We start from the raw sequence: 19,987 nt of genomic DNA on the forward strand, positions 1-19,987 counted from the left end.
AAGTTTAGTGCTGCTGATTGGTCTACTGCACGTTTTATGGAAATTGCTCTATGGATTATCCAGGTACCAGCAGAACAATTAATATCACAAAGGTTTCTGTCTTGATGACGGAGTGAATTAAAAGCCTTCTCTCCAAACCTCAGCACCAAAAGTGAAGCAGAATGCAAGGTCTGAAAGACTTTAGAATTAAGACAGACCACCCGTGCTTTCATGTTAATATAGGTTTTCAAGTTAAAATAGTTATTATAATAAATAAATAATAATATTTATTTATTTTGTAACGTTTAAAAAAATGGATAGCTGCTTCTATTTCCCCTTCTATTCACGCAAGCTGTTCAACCCACCAGCGAACAGCAGGAAGGACTCCACAGAGCACCAAGTCTCCAACTCTACGTCCCTACCTGAAAATCTTGGTCAACCCAACCCCGAAGTTCTTCTCCTTCTTTCCCACCGCTCCTCTTCTTTCAAACCTTCCTTCAGAGCATTTGAAAGCAGCACGTTTCTCCTGACAGGCAGCTGACTCGTCCAAAAAACATTTCCCAACCAACCAGCGCACGCATCCCTCCCGGCCAGGAAGTTTGCACCTTCCAGCTGGCTGACGGCCCAAAACCAGGTATATGCCCTCTGCATGAGAAATATTTTCTGGCTACTCTTCGCTATTCTAATAAGTCCTACTTCAAATAAATGAACTCCCAAATTATTCAAAGCAGACAGTTAAATTGAGATGCTAAAAATAAAGCGCTTGACCGACTTGCTGGTCCTTGGGTTTTGCGTGACTTAACATTATTGTTAATATTTTTCTGTGGGTAAATTTTAAAAGTGTAAATTAGTTCTTGAAGGAAAAAAATAAAACAAACTGAAAACAGCAATTTATCTCTTATATCTATTTAAAGTCACAGCACAGCTAGAATTATCTTGGTAAAAGCACATATTAAAAGCTATATTTAGAAAAACCTCACCAAGTTCTGCTAGGCAATTTTAGCAGCTTGACTAGGTTAAGGCTTGTTTGCTTTTATTAGAAGTCTCACCAACTGTATTATCTTTAAAAGACTTTACCAAAACAACAAAAAAAATTATACTATGGAGTAAGATGAAGGCTGAAGATACTAAATGAGGCCAAGTGCAAGCAGTTTGTAAAAAGGTATTTCTTCACTCCTTTTATTGGGGGGAAAAAAATCTACACCTTGGAAATCGACACCACAGTTCCATTTGCAGACCCCAAACCCATCCCACTGTTCCCACTCAGCCCCGTGCGACGCAGAATTCCCTTTTTCCAAATGTACAAAACATACGATTAAGCAGGTATAAAGAAAATAAAGCTTACCAAAGGAACTGAGTGCAGGTCAAACGTCTCCTCTGCCACCTCTTTCAACGCAGCCGCTTCCAGGAGAATTCCGGTGTCGCTGCTTTCCTCTCCCTCGCCTCCGTCGGGGCAGATGGTTTGGGCACAGGGCTGTGTTAAAGAGCTTGAACTTCCCGTTTGGTCGTTCAGCATCACTTTGGAAGTCTCCGCGCACGTAGGAAGGGCAGCAGAGACCGAAGAGCATGCCGGAGGGGTAGAGCTGGCTTTGCCAACGTCTTCCGGATTCTGCTTGAGCGCAGGTGTCTTTGAAGCCTTGTGGGAAGCGTTTCTGGGATGTGTTGTGGCATGTACGACTTGGCTAGAGAAGAGGTGTTTGTTAAGATGTAGCTTATGGGCTTTATTCGCAGGCAATTCTGCTTTAGTGTCCTTAGCTAGATCTATTTTCTTTTTCAGCGCTTTTATGGAGGGGGACAACTGCCTCGGGGAAGCAACCAGCGAAGGTGAGGAGGCAGCTGATAGTTGGGGGGACTGAGGAGACTGTTTTAATCCTGTGCTGTCCCTTGACTGTAGCACAAGTCTAGACATAACCTTTGGCTTCACGTTTTTGAAATTAGGTTTGGGAAAACTAACAATCTCCGATTTCTTTGCTTTGGTTATTGTTGACCCAACAGGAGGAGACCTGCCCACTGGTTTTCCTGCAGTTTGACCTGGACTAGCTTTAAGCAAAGGCCTTCTATTACATCCTTCTACAAAGGCCTTATTTGTTTTTTGGTTAGGAGAATTGTTTCCAAGTTCTGCCAACGCTGAAACAGAGAAAGGTGTATTTTTTGAATGTTCTTTAGGGGTTGAAGTACGTAGAGCAGAATCGCTTTTGTCAGCTGCAGGACTGAAGACCACAAAGGTCGCCTCACACTTGAGGTCAGGCAGAGCAGTCCTCTTTTTATGTAGACTGCAAGATACAAAAGTGGCGTTGTGCATATCCTGACGAGCAGCACTTCCAGAGGCGCTCTGGTCTTTGGTTAAGGGTTCACTGGTTTTCTCTGATACTTGTTCTCCATCTATTTTGTCTACTGGGAGAAGGCAAGCATTATTTACAGGACTATCCACGCATGTTTCAGCATTGGAATTCCCAGTGTCGTCACAGTCAGGGGTATCCTGCAAGGATTTCACTTGGTCATCTTTGTTAACGCTAACGCACGGTGATAATGCATCTTTCCTACAAGGATCTATAGATTCAGCAGATAGTTTTACAGACGGTGCTTCTGTTTCGTGTGATTCTTTATCAGTCTCGTTAGTGTTTTTTTGATAGTGTTCGACACCTGCAGAGGCAGGGTGACATACTTCAAGTTTGGAACAGGCATCTGGGCTTTCTGAAATCACTACTGTAGAGGAGAAATGAGATGCTCCTTCTGAGCTGGTTCTATCAAATTTCTCTCTCGGACATACTTCAGAAGAGATTAGAGTTTCCCTCGGAGTCGTGTCATCATTTTGATCAGTTCCCAGAGTTTCACTGATAACGTAAGTAACATCCAATGTGCTCAGGTGGCACGGTGCCTCGTCCTTTATCAGGGACTGCGCGTCCTGCTCTGAAGCGGGAAGAGGTAATACACGCTGAGAGTCAGCCTGGCTGTAAGGCACCGATTGTTCCATACTCTGATTTTGCATTTTTGCTGTAGAAACGTTACCTTTCTGTAAGTTTGTTGCTTCTTTCAAGTCACAGTTCAAAGGATACGCACAATTCTCTTCGGTCACAGAAGACTTGCACGCAGCATCTCCATCTCCCAGAGGAGCTCCTGCACAGTTGCATTTATCAGGTGTCTTCTGCAGATGAAGTGCTTCCATACATTGCTGTTTTAAAAGAACACTTTTAAAGTCACTTTTATTCTCAAAAGCAGTATCATCTTCGTGCTCGGTCACTATACTTTGGTCAGTTGAATTACCACATATCTTGGTGGCACAGTTCTTTGAGGAAGGTGTAGCCATGTCACATGCACAGTTATTTCCATTTTCATCCCTTATAAGCAAGGAAGACTTCAAGCCATTCTTTGCTTTGTCATCTGACTTTTCAACATTCATTTTGAAGGCTAAATTTTAAACAATTTTCATTTTATACTTATTTAAAATCACAGAGAACGCAGACTGAAAATGCAGACAGAACTTTGCAGAAAAAAACCAAAACAAAACAGCTTTTCCCTGGAACGTGTCAACTGTCCAACAACACAGCTTTTCCCTGGAACGTGTCAACTGTCCTGAAAGATATTTAAAAAGTAGTTCTTTGTTTTCATGTTTCCCAAGAGGATTCAAAAGTTCTGGAATTAAAAAGAAATTAGAAACAGTCAGCCAAACCAGGATTTTTAGACAGTAACTATTCTTAAGCTTTTCTTAGTCTTTGAATCAAGTGCAGCCATTTTGACCAACTTCCTCAAGGAAATTAGGTTTTTGCAATAATGCCATCCGTGCATCTTTACCCTCTCAAGCCATTTCCGTTTCCCTGACTGCCAGGCGACTTTTGAACCCTTTGGTCAGCTGCAATCAAGTGTGTCCTTAGGGTTGCATTCTCAGAGACTTGGCTTGCTGAGCTTCCACACGAGAAAAAGAACAACCCAAAAGATTCAGCTCCTCTAGAGGAAAAAGGTATCTGAGGGATATTATTTGACTGTGAATTAACCACAATGAGTAGCAGAGTCCCTACACAGACTAAAAATCCAAAGCTAACAGAAAAACAGAATATTTGATCTATGCCATCAACCATCTCAACTAAGGCAACAATACTGATTGCAATACACTGAGACAGGTCAAGGAGGCAACAAGATCAGAAAACATAGCAGAAATCTCCCATTATTGTTATCTCAATGTTGATTAGGCACTTTGAAGAGTAATTCCCTGATCATAGTTTTGTACAGGAATCAACGACTGCTTCGGGAAACAAATTTGCTGTAATAACAGGAGCAACTCTTGATTTGTTCTCCGACACAGAAATTCAAATCCTCACAGAAACCATATAAACCATTTCAGAACCTCAGCAGGGGAAAGAAAACAAACCCTTATCAACCAATACTTTGGAAAGTATAAAGCCATTAAGTACTACTACATTTCACTACATTAAGTAGTGAAAGGTAAGTTAGTAAAAGCAAGAATGCATCATTCAAAAAGCTGACATTTTTCCTCAGACCTTATTTTCTTCAACTGAAAACAGAGCTGGAATAACTACACTCAAAATAAATACTTTTTCATTCCAATGAAAAGTATACATCTTTCCAGACAGGCTACAGGGCCCATAAATGGTTTTAAGTACAAAAAACCCACTCAAATGAAGGCTGTTCTAGAACTGCAGGAATTTGCATGCTCACTATGGACCCAACACAGAGTGGCTTCTGCCCACAGCCTTGTCCTTACATGGGACTGTAAACATTTGTCTCAGACTGAGGGTACAAAGACCATGGAACAAGGAAACAAGAAGCTACTGAGATCAGACAGCACCCTCCTCTCTTCCCCCCTTCTCCCTCAAGATGAAATTATAAGCTTTGAGTAGTTTACAATCTCCTGACTCCTTAAGACTGGTCTAGATCTTTTGCCTACCCACTATTACTCAATCCCTGCAGAAGCATGAACAATTTTAGTAGCCTCATTTCCATCTTCCATTAGGAAATCTAAAGCAGATTCAAGAGGTCTTCCAAAAAAGTTGCCCCTGAAGGCAGGACAAGAACCTGTCCTGAAAAATTTTCTAGTGATTTAAGTCAACCACAGAATCAACTGTTGAAAAGTAATTGCAAACTTTGCTTTCACTGTTGTTTTGGCACTTCAAAACTAGTTTCTACTTGTCTGGAGACTAGCCCAAAACACAGCTCGCTCACCTAGTCATGCAACAAGAAGTTAAGATTTCATTTTGATTGATTCAGCATTAGCTCAGCAGCCTTGCCTCTTTTGAGAGCTTTCTCACTGCAGAAAACAGGGAACTCCAATGTGCCAAGACTTAGCAAGACTGAGATCCCAAGAATTTAAAACTATGACACATTTGCTTACAGTATTGCATAGCAAACAATGCCAAAATTGGAAACAACACAAGCAGTTAAGTAAACCTTGATCCAATTGATGCTGAAGAAGCTCCAAGAAAAATAAAAGTAGATTTACAACTAAGTAGAGAAACAAGGAAGTACATTAAAGTTGCATATACATATGTGTACCTGTACATACAGAAGTTGGCTCACTCAGTGTTCTGGACTTTCACATAACCAGAGAATATAGAGAAACAAACCACTGATTATACAGAAGTTGGCTCACTCAGTGCTCTGGACTTTCACATAACCAGAGAATATAGAGAAACAAACCACTGATTCAACTGTTTTTAAAGCAAATTTTCACTTCAATAATCAATACTTCCATAAGCAGCTAAACCAACTTCAAATACAGTTTCATATCCACATTTAGAGTCCCAGAAGTGTCCTGCATAAACAGTGAGGCATTCCTAAGGATTAAGTATAGTGTATAAAAAAATCTGTAACCTAGATGAACTTTAGTCCTCAAAAAACTGACATTAACTCTGCAGGTACTAATATGCTCATCAGGCTTCCTGGTGATGAGAAATTCTTTAGATTTAAGATCTGCCACAGGAGGCTCAGTGAAAAACTAGCCTCAGCCAGCATCTCCTCCATAGCAGTGGTCATCAGCAGATGCACAGACACAACAGTTGCCCTTCCCAAGAACATTCCTTCCCAAGAATATACTGTTCCCGGCAACTAATGACTTGAGGAATTCTCTAAACTAAATACCACTGATAAACTCGCTTTGAGTTTGTCTTACATCAACAAGGATTATGCATGCCTGGTCTCCACAACACACGACAGTGCTGGGCAAGAGAGTTCAGCTGGTTTGTGCCTTCAGTAAAGATAATTTTGCCAAATTTCAGGTGTATATTTCAAATGCAAAAAAAGTCTTAGGTATCAGAGCTCTTGGCTTTCCCCTTCCTCAACAGATATAAGAGCTCTGGGTAATAGAAGCATCACTTTAGGTAAAAAAAAAAAAAAAAAAAAAAAGGAAAAGAGCTTGGCAAGCAGATTCTCCTGAAGGGAGAAGAGATCAGCTGCCAGCAACCCCACGTCCAGGAGAAACACACTACAATGGGCAGAACTTGGCTCTGAGCAGTCTTGTCACCTCTATGAACCTACCTGTGCTGTAACAAGGCAGAGGGACAGTGACTCGTTCAGTGCTGGGTAAACGAGAATCAAAACCGCATCAATTGCAATACAGAATTCAATCTACAAGTTCACTAATTACTACGAGAATGCAAGTCAGTTTGTGTTAGTGTCACAGTGCAGACAGGAGTAATTTGTACTTCCCCTGGTACTCCATCTGGAACTGGGTTCCTTCACCCACCAGCTACGTTTGTGCAGCCTGTATGAAGCAGGATGGGGGGGAATCAATCCCAAAAGGAGAGGGTGGTCCCAAACATACAGGCAGCCTGGAAGTGCTCTCATCAACCCAATGTGCTTTGATACCACACAAAATGCACTGTCAGCATTTGTTTTTCAGCAGAAGACCATATTATAGTTATGATTACTGCAGTGACTGAAGTCAGAAACCTTGTTGCTCACACGTGTTCCATCAGAAAGCACTGGGAAGACACACAACTTCAGGTAATTCCACATTTGTATGGAATGGCAATTTCAGAGCTCCCTGTGCAGCCCCAGTAACGTCACATCTTGCTGTGAACTAGACTGTTGCCAAGCTAATTCAAGCTATTAGAAGAGAGGATGAGTTAAGCTCCTAAGACAACTTCACCCAAACATTTATAACATTACAAGCTCAACATACTCCTAGAAGAGAATTACAGGAAGGGCTCGTATGCTAATTGCTTAAGAACACACAGCATAAACACAACACCTTCACGGTGCCAGCAGGGATGATGACAAATTACCCATCCCCACAGGGTAGCTAAGGGACACCTGCATGCTTTACTCAAAGCCATTTTAAAAACGCGTCTAACAGAGTCAGCCAAGCTAGCGCTTTCCCCAAACTCACCGCCTCCAGTGAGTCAGTCCTCAGAGCCCTGGTTCAGTGGAAAGCTTCAACTGCTTTTGGACCCTTCCTTTCCTCGCCCATAGTCATTGCCTTCCTAAGATGAAGGGGCCTTGTATATTTAATTGTTCATAAACCCTGTCCATTCTTGGCCTGTCTTTAAGGATGGTAGGTTGCTGTCTCTATCTTCAAGTTCAGACTATTATTTGGAAGCACATAATAGACTCAGGCATTCCACCAGATTTATCTAGTGTGTTGATAATAAAGTTTTCCTTCCTTTAATAATTGCCAACTTCTGATTTTTATTGTAAGGTTAAGTTCCGGGAGAACTCTATATTCAGAGCAGAAAGACTGGTCCAGCGAGTTTCCCTAAAATTAAGTCCCTCTTTCACTTAGATAACCAAGATACTTGAAAACAGTGTCTAAAAAGGACCTCTTGTATTTTGGGGACTTGGAGGTAAAATTCCCTAGACCAGGAAGTTCTGCAAATCCACGTGCCTTTCCCCCACACTGTTTTACAGCAACAGGCAAGATGAAACTGAGGGAAGTAATGGAGATAAGCACACACAAGCCAGTGACAAACGCTAGCTGTTCCGAGAGCTTAAGTAAGCAAGTGTACTTTATTATTTGAGATTAAGTTCATGACCAAACAAAACCAAAGCCTCCTATTTGAACACGTAAGTGAGAATACCAACAAACCTCTTGTTTGATATTCCACCGCTCTCTTATGACTTAATCAGGCTCTCATTCACAGCTTCATTAAGACAGCAAAGAGCGGCACAGACTACTCACGGGGTTTTCAAAATACGGCGCAGTACACAGCTGCACACGTGGGCAGTTATACACTGAGTTATCGTTCATTCATCCGCTGTCATCATTAGCAAAGGCTGTGTATGGTTTTCTGTAAGATCAATATTCACTCTGTTACTCTTCATGAACTTGCAAGAATGATATTAATTGCTTCTTGGTTCAATTAGGCATCAACTTTTCAGAAAGATGCTTTGGGGTTTGGTGGTTTGGTTTGGGTTTTTTTTCTCTATTTTGTCACAACTAAACTGTTTAGCAGAATCCTATGTTCTTGCACAAGATAGGATAAACTTTCAGGTCACGATGAAAGTAAGGAGACAGAACTTGAAAAAAAAAAAAAAAAAAACCAAACAACAACAATAGTACATTTATTACAGCACTTCCTTGGAAGATCAAGGTTCAAGTCCTTTTTCAAAGACCTGATTGAATAGCTAAGCACAAACAAGACTGTCAGTGCCCTATGTTCAACAATCCTAATCAGCATTCAAGCTCTTTGACTAGATAGGGGTTACAAATACTGCTCACTTTCTCTGTTCCCCGGAATTCAGCTAAATTGACTTTCTCCACTGCTACCACTTAGAGGGTACATTTATACATTTTGATATCTTCAAGTTACAAAATAGCAAGCCAGGATTATTCACAGGAATTCTCCCTCTGAGATTGAAATATTATCTGTGTAGGAAGAAAGGTGGTAATAGATTACCAAGTGCCTTGTGAATTCACACCAGGTCTACCTAGACACTCACGTACAGCAAGTAAGTGAAACTTCAATGTTGAGCAAACAAGGTTTGTGCTCTTCAAGCATGTCCTCACATTTCCAAGGCTTTCACAAAACAGCAAGTACAGAACCAGCAGAAATACTCTGCAAAGCAGCCCCGTGCAAAGGTGGTGGCTAAAATACCAGTCATAACACTGGAAAAAAAACACAAAAAAGTTCTTGTTTCCTAACAATGAGCCACAACTTAGTCATTTATTTGGCAAGTCTGAGCAGAGATGGCTTCAACCATTACCACTGAAATAACTCCCGCATTAAATACTTGCCTTTACAATCCAGTTTTAATTCCAAGCAAATATACCACAACGTGCTAGGCAGCATACGCTGAGATCACTTAGGGTTATGTGCTGACCTGAAGCTTTTCACGTTCCTGAACTATTTTATGCAGCATCCGTGTCCCTGCTGCTATTGACATTCTGGCCAGTACGGTGGCTGTGCTGAAGGCATCAGATAGGTATGGCCACAGAGAGACTCATCTGCTCCCGTGCATGGTGTGTCCTTCCAGATCTTCCCCTAAAACTGAGAAGCTGTTCAGCACCCAGCTATATTTAACACGGAGACACAGTATGAACTAGTTTGCAGAGCGCTTGGAGTACTCTCAACATAACCCGTAGTGAAGCGAGACACAGCAAGTACAGCAGTATTATTTAGCTCTAGTGGATTATTCCATGTAACAATTAATTTCTCTGAAAAAGCAGATCAACCCGGCCTCTAATGACTGAAAAAGCAGCATCTTTGCCATGATATCCTTTTGCAGTACAAACTGAAGAATTAATCAAGATGCTTAGGGCTTCTCACATTAACCAGGAGTTTAATCAGCTTGCAGTTTTCGAGGACTCAAAGATGCTCGCTATGCAGAAGTGGTCATTCATTCAGAAAAGGCTAGAGCCAGCCAAGAACACTTTCCACTTACTCTACAAGAAATTCTACCATTGAGTTAGGACTGCACTTTCACACAGCATCACAGCAAAATTTATTCTTAAGATATTGTACTTGCCAGTTAGACAGCTGTTACTCCATTTTACTAAAAAAAAAATATTTAAGACTACTGATTATATATAGTGAACAAAACCTAATAAAACTGCAATAAAGTGGTTACGAGAAATAATATTTTGGTAGCCAAATAAGAAACTGCTTCAACCCAATAATTAAAAGTCCTAAAGGTACAGTGATTGTGGAGGATTTTCAGGAATTATTACTGAACAGTAGTTTGACTTCTGTCAATACTAACAGTTTCACCAATATTTCACCTGTAGCTTTACACAACCAGCACCTGGGGCAACCAGGCAATTCACAACCATCCTTCCAAATGTTGCAGTCTCAGGAGAAGAGAGCAACAAACAAAACCCACACATTGTTTTTATAGTCAAAAAAACGTTATGTTCCCTACAAAGGAAACTTTTTCTCACACTGAGATCAGTCCTACTAAAAGAGTCTATTTTTACGCTTTATTCTTTGTATGGTTTTTGTTTGTTTGCTTTTGGTCCCAGAAGACACAAGCCTCTGAACCCAAGAGGGACTAGCCCTGCAAAGCTCAACACAGCACTGCACCTCCGCCATGGGCAAACGCCAAGGAAGATGCCACCACAGCTTTGTGGAGCTCTTCAGAGAAAATAGCTCGATTTCTGCAACAGGGCAAGTAGTCAGGCTGCAGTCAATGCCCTCTGGAAAGCATGAGCTCCCCGTGCTGCCTGACAGGGCTGCCGACAGGCTGAAATTCCTGGGTGAAGGAGCGGAGAGAAAGGGGAACTGGGCACACGTCGCTTGAAAGGCTGCCAGGGCAAGGTTATCGGTCTTGCCCGGGTGATCTGGAAGGGATCCAGACACGAAGGCAGCCGCCTGGCTCCCCACAGATCCCCCTCGGCTCTGGGGAAGGGGCTCCACTCCAGCCCTGAGCAGCAGCAGCGTTCCCATGTGAGGTTCTTGCCCCACGGGGCAACAGTGGGACTCAAAACTCATGTACAGAAATCATCCCATCACTCCCTCCGAGATCCCACAGGAATGTGCTAGTCTAAAGATAAGTAGCAAAGAATTGTAATTTCTTCCTTAAGATTCAAGCGGTGCAAATCCATTATTTTAATATTTCTCCTTGAGTCAAGCTGCTTAAACATCAAATGCAAACACTGCTTGTTATAGCCTACCATTTGTTTTACAGCACAAGCCAAACCTCTACCCCAAAGCTTTAACAAGGGAGCTGAAAAGTGTTTCAACTTCAAATGCCACCCTCTCAAAGGGTTGTTTAGCTGACTTGACAGCTCCCCACAAGAGTAATAAAAATATATATATATATATTTTTTTATATATGTGTGTGTGTATATATCACCAGATCATTGCAGACACCCTGGAACTACAGTTATACAGGAACCATTAGCTCTGATTTCCACTCCGGACTGACCAAAATCAATGCCATGGACAGTGACAGAACTGTCACACACGCGGTACCGCATCCATACCTGACCTTCCCAAGTGAGTTCCAGCTTCTGCCACAGCCTCCCCTGGAGATGAGAGATGCTGGCAACCAGAGGACATGGCACTCACTGGCCAAGGACTGTTCCCTGTGCTACAGCATGAAAAAGCAGCACCCTGGTTTTATAATAACCTAGATCATAACCCTTGAATAACTGACAGCCTAACAGGAGCTACATGATTAACAGGCAAGAACTGCTTTTCTCTTCCTTTGGCTGGTTTTTGAAAGCCTCAGCTCAGCCTTTTTCTGCAAGGACTAATCACATATTAACTTTTAAGGGTACGGCCCCCTCAGTCAGATGATTCACCCACACACATGGATTGGTTCCCTGGAGTCTCTAGGAATCGGTGCCATGTATAAACGACCCAGTTTGCAATACAGCTCACCTCACGTTTAACCCTTTAAGCTTTGACTTTGCTGGCATTATAAGCCTGATAGAGGGAAAACCTGAACTGCATACAAACAGTGACAGCAGCATAGTGATTTAAAGGACATTGATCAGACCTGGTACACCTAAAGTAGTCATTCTACAACCAGACACCCAGTTTGTTAGCAGCAACCTAATAAATACTATTTTCTTGGGCTAAAGCACATTTAAGACACGCAAATCCACAGCAGAAAATAATTTGTAGAACATACAGATAAAGGGACTTTCCAAAAAGTGTTAATGGGGAAAAAAAATAAATCAACTTCTATAGATTCTGCATAGGGACAGGCAACACAAAGATTTGAGTTAAACGATGCCTTTGTGTTCTTACAGTCAAAACTGCAATCTTCCCTTGCTCAAAGGTGCAGAGATCACCAGGACGTACAGCACCACTTTGCACAAGCTTGTCCCAAGCTGTGCTTTCCAGGCTGATCCTCCAAGGACGTAATACACATCCATCATTAAGAGGGCAATGGAGACAATGTTATTTCTGGATTTATGTTTGTCACCAGACCTTCATTATTCAATTCTGCTAAGCACCGACACAAAATGGCAGCTGCTGGGTCAAAAACAGTCACTTAACAGCATGGAAAGCCATGAAACTCTCATCCATATCAGAACAGAGTCAGAAACACCAGCGTTTCACACAGCAAGTATTTCACCACTGCAACACGGGAGGAAAACTCCCACACAGGGCTGAGACAAGTAAGTGTACCCGAGTCACTTTATATCACGGATGTTAGTTTGGGACACAGATAAGCAACTCTGCCTCCTGTGCTTCAGCTTAAAGAGGTAAGAAAATAACTCTCGGATTGGGACAGTTATTTGGGCTGCACATACCATTAAGTGGGGTTTTCTGCAGGAACGAGGAAGAAACATTGTTGAAGAAAAGCCAAAAAAAAAAGAAGTGGCTTAGGTACCCAATAAAAGTGAATTAGTACCTAATAAAACTGAACTTGCACAACCAAATACCGTCCTTGGAAGGGTGAGCAACATTTATTTTTTTTTTCCAAAGCAAACTCTGTAAATTTATATTTGCATAACAGAATTATTTCATCTATCAGCATCAAGTTCACTGAAGCATGTTAACAAAGCTTCGCTTTCTAGATTTCAATCTAGAAATCCACCAGTTCACAGTGCACAAACAAGGAACGTCATGTCCTGCTCGATCAGGGCTCTGAATGCACAGTTTGTTGATACAAGTTCCCTGGTAAATGAAATTCCAGAATGCTGGAGTAGCCTGAACGGAGAAGGGTTGCCTAGGCAAGGGGAGGGAAAAAACCCCCAACAAAACAGAAAAACCCCAAACCACAGAACACACCCAGTGCTGAGTAATCCGAGAAAATGAATAGGGGGAAAAGTCATGAAGCTTCTCCTGCTAGGAAAATACACAGCCCTAACTGCTGAATGCCGAGGACAAATAGTCGAGCTGAGCAGAGTATCCAAGAAGAATCCACAAGAGATCTCCATCTCCCAGATCCCTCATTTCCATTAGTTTTAGAGAGAATTTATTAGTTAAGAGTGCTCTCTCCCTCCTTCAGCAGGTACTGGGGGATGTTCCTGGAACAGGAAACTGTTTATACCTTGATGTTTTCCCTTCAAGTCCACCACCAGGGTTCTGTTTTCTCTAAGCCAAGTTAAACATACCAGAGGCGTTTTCACAGGTCATTTGGGTAGTATACTGCTCACAAATGGCAACTGCAAGCAATTAGTGCTGCCTTAGGAACTTTCTCCAGAGGAAATTGCCTCACAAGAAGCAGGGGTGGGAGGGATTGGCACCTGGAAACCACTTGCTTCAGTCCTCTGGAAAGTCCATCTATGGCTAAACCTTCAGGGATGCAGAGGAGTATTTGGTGGTTAGACTTAAAATTGTTCAACTGTTTTCTGAAAGAAATATATAGGGGAACAGCAGTCCGTTAAAATAGATCAAGGAATACACTGGGTGTAATAAGCTTCCTTGGGCTGGATTTCTTACCTCTACAAAGAGGTTCAAAACCAGAAGTCAGAAGGGGAGACAGTCCCCATGGACGGGGACAACGTTCATGCAGAAGGCCGAGGTTCAATTTACCTACAAGTACCAAGTGCTCCAATCAGTTCTGCTCTTCCACCTGATAGAGCAACTGGTGGCTGGGGCACTTTTATTTCTGACCACCGGTAAGGGTCTTGAAAAAAAATAAAAAAAAATCTGGAGGTGGTCTCTGATTTTTCTTAAAAGAGAAATGAGAAAAATGTGTCTTCTGAAATGATCACATGACGGGTGAATAGCTTCTACTGAGGCACAGATACCAGTCTAAAAATCAAATTGTCTGACAATCAAGCCCTCTACATCAAGAAGTTGTTAGACTCAGTCTTTTGACCATTTTCTTCCCAAATCACTGTATTTTGATTATTCCTATCCACATTTCAAATTAAAAGTTGGCAACTAACAAATTTAAGTGCTACGGACAAACTACACCCACTCCTAAAAATTACTTAAGGTATACAAACCAGTAATCCCATGTACTACAAGGAGACTGTGATTTCACGCACCAGGTGGAAATACAAACCAAACCCAAGCCAAGCACATGCTATAGCAGCGAAGCAGCATTTGGGACACTATATGAGCATGTTTTTTATCTCAAATATATTTGAGAGACTTCTGTGAAGGAGCCTTACACCTTGAGAATAAAGTGGCATTCACAAACCAACACACTGGAGAGCATGTTTTGGTTTAAGCAGAATAATCTTTACTAACACAAGAACCACTGCAGCCATCAGTGCCTTCTCCTGCTCAACTCCAATCGTGGTACACCAGCTTAGTGGCCAAATTTCTCCATCCTGTCACATTAAAGGATGGTCCAGTTATTTTGTACAGAATGGACTGGACACAAGATACAGCACTATCCTACTACGCTTACTTCAACAAGCTTGCTCAGCATTAGCTTCCACCTGCAGAAATAAAATGGAATAAACCTCGGTATTCAGGTTTAATTATACGCCAGGTACCTGGATGTTTGGCTCATGAGACCACACAATGGAAAAATACATTTTAAAAGCTATTTGACAAAGCAATCTCAAGTCTTATCATAGCCACAGATTGAGTGCAGTAACACATGGGAGCTCGCTGTTAGGATAGCTTGATGAATCAGATGCCTATCTCTATCAAATTCTTTGATATAAAGTGTAACTCATTTACATTCTACAAGGAGAAAATACCAGTTCTAATATAGAACTATGAAATACTAATTCTTTAAACACCACAGAATATATTTATTAAGATCCCTTTTAGGTTAAGCATTCACCATAAATATACATATATGCAAATCAAAAGTTAGATCAGTCACTAATTCAGACCCCAAGCCAACCACAGGAGAATTCCTTTCATTCTGAATCAAACAACGCAATAGTAACGTCAAAATCAGGCTGTAATAATTGAAATCAGAGCACCAGTAACCATGAGCATCAACACCTTGCTGAGCGAGAGCCCACATTTGCGTAGACTCACCCTGTGGCCTCAACAGATTCATCTTGCACGTACCCAGAAGGTCAATACATTCAAAATATTCAGTATGGAAGGGGAAACCAAATGCCAACTTAGAGAACATTCCTGTGGTCTCACCACCAGACCTCACTCAAATTGAGGCTGCCAAGTCTCATATATCTCATGTTACTTGAGCCACAAGAGCTTGACAGCCCTGTCGTGCCATCCCACCTCTCTGCCGAGATGCACAGAGCCAGCTGAAGTCCAGGGAAGCTGACAGCCCTCCAGCACAAGGGGAGCCACCTCAGCAGCTTCTAACAACTAAAGAGATGTAACTGCAGCAGTCACAGCTGCTCACTCACTTAAACAGCAACAACAGCTACAAGGATTATATCATCACCAAGCTCAGGGGGACACCCCAAAACCAGATTCTCCTGACTGTAGGCTGCCACACATTTTCTGCACAACAAGAATAATTGCATCATAGAATGCTTTGGGTTGGAAGGGACATTAAAAGTCATCTAGTTCCAACCCCCCTGCCATGGGCAGGGACACCTCCCACCAGACCAGGTTGCTCAAAGCCCCATCCAGCCTGGCCTTGAACCCCTCCAGGGATGGAGTGTCCACAGCTTCTCTGGGCAACCTGTTCCAATGTCTCACCACTCTCACAGGAAAGAATTTCTTCCAAATATCCAATCTAAATCTTGCCTGTTTCAGTTTAAAACCGTTACCCCTTGTTCTATAGCTCCACTCCCTGATAAAGAATCCCTCCCCCTCTCTCCTGTAGGCCCCAACAAGTTCACACACTCCTTTAGAAAGCTACAGATACCTGGGAAAAAGAACATTGGAAGAAAAATTAAGATCCCTCCAGCAAAAGGGTGCCTGAATAAGAGTCCCCACCCAAAGCAGAACAGCAGAGATGACTTTCAGATTACTGACTAGGGAAAAAAAAAAAAAAACCCGTTACCCCTTGTTCTATAGCTCCACTCCCTGATAAAGAATCCCTCCCCCTCTCTCCTGTAGGCCCCAACAAGTTCACACACTCCTTTAGAAAGCTACAGATACCTGGGAAAAAGAACACTGGATGAAAAATTAAGATCCCTCCTGCAAAAGGGTGCCTGAAAAAGAGTCCCCACCCCGAGCAGAACAGCAGAGATGACTTTTAGATTACTGACTAGGGAAAAAAAAAAAGTGAGAGTCACAAGACCATTTTCTGCTTAATACATACCGTATTCAGAAAGAAACAAGATGTCAGTGCCGTCACGCTTATTTAGAAAGAATATATACAGAGAAATACCAGTCATGAGCTCCTTCTCGGGACAGAAGGTACTTGCAGGCTCTCAGGTGTTGAGTGGCAGCAGCAATTTCCTGCACAGACCAGAACTCTGCAGCTGCACTGATGCAAACACAAATCACCTGCTCTCAGCAGCTGAAGCCTCATCAGTAAAGCAGAGAACCAGCTGAAAGTCAGGAAGCCTCAGCTGAGACAGGGGAGGACACATTTGTTTTGCTGGCACCTGAATACATTGTCACAGCCAGCCTGGTCTAAGGCAGGGTGACCTGGAACTGGACAAGACACGCAAGGATGATACAATTGCTTTTTTAGTCCCCATGGATGAAAGCCCATTCCTGGGCAGCAATCAGCACTGTGTGGTCATCTAGATCCCAGGCTCCCTCAGGTCCCAGTGACCACGCTCCTTCGCTCCACCTGTGGAGGAAAGGACCAGTTTTGGAGAGCAACGAGAACCAGGTGTGATAACAGATTCCCCCGTGCTCACACACAGACCTGTGTGGGTCAGACCCCACAGTGGCTCCAGTGCTCCCCTTCTGTTAAATGGTTAAGCATATTAAGCTTAATGCACTTTTCCAGACCTTCTAGTGTGAGACATCGGACCCTGTCTGGCTGTGCAGGACACCTGACATCCACCACAGCTTCCACTCGGAATATTTCAGTTTATTTTTCAGTTTATTCAACACTATTCCTCACACACACACGCTTCCTCGCATGCACTTTTCACCTTTCCTCCTCTGCCATTTCAGGGTTAGAATGGGAGAGATTAAAAAACAGATATTATTCTTAAAAGGTTGTTAGATGACCCAAGAAATAGTACCATAAATTTAGGATACTGCCATTGCACTACAAACCTTCAAAAGCTACTTCTGGGCTTTCTTTAGAAATACCTAATGCTCTTATCTAACAGCCCCATATGCAGGTCTGACGGCCACATCCAGCCTTTCCTCCTGCATCTCTATTTCCAGAGGAAAGGTTAAAATCACAGCAGAGCTAAAAGCCAAGTTGAACCCATGACTACCTGTTTACTTGACCCAAAAGTCTCCAGAATCACCGAGGGAGAAGGGTACCAAGAGGGAAGCAGCCCTCTATCACCTGAAAGGTGAGCTTTTAGATGTCACTGATTTGCCTGTCCCTGATGTTGGGCTCCATCATTGAGCACCAGATGTTTGTTTGTAGGTTAGTTAGCCCTGCCTACAAGTTCAGCTCTAGTAAGACAGAGGATTTATTACAATTTAATAATAAATCCAATGCTTAACTTTGTTGGTTTAAATAAGTTTTGCAGTATTACATTAATTCGCTACTTTTTTTTCCCCTTTCTAGGTATAAGTCTTCAACCCTCCCATAAGGAGAAACACATGAGGTTTCCTCTACCACCTTTAAAAGTTTTATTGATCTTTCCTTCTATTTAGAAATCAAACACCGGCAGCTCCTGTTTTAGCATCTTAGCTTAGCTAAAGATAGCAACAGATGAAAAAGCAATGCCTTAGAGCATGCAAAGATCAATGATCAAAGATTACCTCAAATCCTGAGAATACCAAAAAAAGCCACTAAGTGGAGGCCTTTTATCATCCCCAACTCTCCATTTTAAGAACTGCAACTTGATTGTTCTTCCCAAACTTTAATAGAAAATGGCATATTATGCTAGTTTTGCCAACACATCAACCAGCCTTCCAGGAAATAACGTGTCAGCAACATATGGAAACTACTTGCAGGGTTTCTTTTGGCATTTCTCTCCCAGCCTGGCATGTTTTTAGCATTAATTGTGGAAGCCACTAATACTTCTGTTTTAGCTGTTAAATTTAAACTACCAGGGAACATTAAATCAATGACAGTACGTGGTTATGGTTTGACAGAAGTCACCAAACCTCCCTCACAAAGATTACCAGCTTCTGTGTAATTCTTGCAACTAAACGGTTTATTTTGGACTACATTTAGGCACACAGCTTCAGAAAGTACAAGTAATCTTATTATTCTCCAAGTAGCAAAGAATAAACTGTAAGAGCCATATAGAAGAGTATGATTCTGTACTTCTGGAATAAACAACTTCAAGTAATGCGTTTGGAAAGTTACTTAGAATACAGTAGCATCTCACACTAGGGCATGAGGCAAAGAAAGACACGCCACAAACTACCCACCCTGGTCAAAGCACAAGCCTTTTAAAAGAGACAAGTTGTGGCTGAGTTAGATTAGTCATCAAAAGCTCTCCTCAATCAGTAGGGCAATAAGTAAGATTAAGGGGAAAAGAGAATGAAGAAAAAAAAAAAAGAAAACAAAACAAAAACCTAGAAGCCAGACTGTACAGAGTCCTCTCAGGAGATTTTCAGCTTTCAACTTTTTTCAGTTCAGCCACGCAGCAATAAAAGGCTCAGGCTGAAGAATTTTCCTTAGACTCTCTGCCAGCGCTGCATCAAAAGCTCCCTGCGTGCTCACAACACGTCTCAAGAGCAGGTTCGACAAGGACTTCACAGATTTAACAGATGATACTTGCAAAGAGGAATTCTCTGTAACGCTTCAGACCTTATTTACAGTGAGGGACACCAGCTCTGTTCAACAAAGTAACCAACTGGTTCGCCCGGCCAGGTCTGGAGCAGGAGGAGGATGGACTTCTTCAATTCCCCTGTTACTGAGGGACTCTTAAGGCTTAAAAACCACAAACTGCTATTTTCATAAAGCTGTAGGCTACCACAACTCTGATACAGAGCCAGGCTACAAAACTTCCTCCACAGCAGCTACAGCGGCCAGGAGTTTTTGCCTGGTGTCCCCCATTGCTGTGGGCTCCCCAAGAAGTGGGATGGGATGCTCAGAGCTCATGGGGCAGGGAAACATTGTCCCCGTGCTCCAAAGTGCAAAGAGAAACGCACAAGGACCTGCAGGTGTTCCCCACACACCCACCCACCATCCTTCTCCCCTGCGTCACAGATTACAACAAACAGCTGGCCGAGAAGACAATTTTGTATTAAAAAGTCTGCAGAGGAGCTTGGAGAAATTAAATCTCAGCCTACTTTCAGATAGCCCGAGGAAAGAACAGTTGTTTGGAAAAAGTCGTATTGCAACACGTCAAGCAATTATTCATTTTTGCCCTACAGAACTAACAGTTCTCCCTCACCTTTAAGTGACGTAAACCGCAGTGTCTCGCTCCTGCCTGCTACAGGCAAGGAAAGATGAATATAGTGCTTCCAAAAAACCTCAACTAGAGACTTTCCTGTACTCAATTAATTTAACCACATCACAGATTTCCCCTAGAAGTGTATAATTTGCTGTTACCCTTATTTACTGTAGCTTTCTCAATTAATTCAGCATTGCAAGAAAAGTAAAAGGAAAAATAAAAGGAAAGCTGGGATACACTAGCTATGTAAAACAGCATTAAGGTTATTTTCACCCTCTGCAAGTATTTCTTTCCTCAGGGTATAAAAGAATTGCAACAAATATAAACAAATAC

At 42.2% G+C, this 19,987-nt stretch overlaps 2 protein-coding genes across 3 annotated transcripts in view; both read right to left on the reverse strand.

Annotated features, from left to right (window-relative positions):
* The window catches only part of MTUS1 (microtubule associated tumor suppressor 1), a 94,514-nt gene extending 91,020 nt beyond the window's left edge, over positions 1-3,494 (reverse strand). For both annotated transcript variants that reach the window (XR_001412448.1, XM_014945556.1), the window contains exon 1: positions 1,325-3,494. Coding sequence is in view for 1 of the 2 variants with exons in the window: in XM_014945556.1 (XP_014801042.1) it covers positions 1,325-3,379 (2,055 nt within the window). In the remaining variant the exon portion in view is untranslated. The remainder of the gene's footprint in view (positions 1-1,324) is intronic.
* The window catches only part of FGL1 (fibrinogen like 1), a 71,699-nt gene continuing 55,139 nt past the window's right edge, over positions 3,428-19,987 (reverse strand). Inside the window, exons 9-10 of the transcript XR_001412449.1 lie at positions 3,534-3,612; positions 3,428-3,496 (exon numbers count right to left, since the gene is read on the reverse strand). The gene's annotated coding sequence lies outside the window, so the exon portion shown is untranslated. The remainder of the gene's footprint in view (positions 3,497-3,533; positions 3,613-19,987) is intronic.

This window comes from Calidris pugnax, unplaced genomic scaffold (genome assembly GCF_001431845.1).
Source record: "Calidris pugnax isolate Ruff unplaced genomic scaffold, ASM143184v1 scaffold58, whole genome shotgun sequence".
In the NCBI taxonomy this organism is placed as follows: Eukaryota; Metazoa; Chordata; class Aves; order Charadriiformes; family Scolopacidae; genus Calidris; species Calidris pugnax.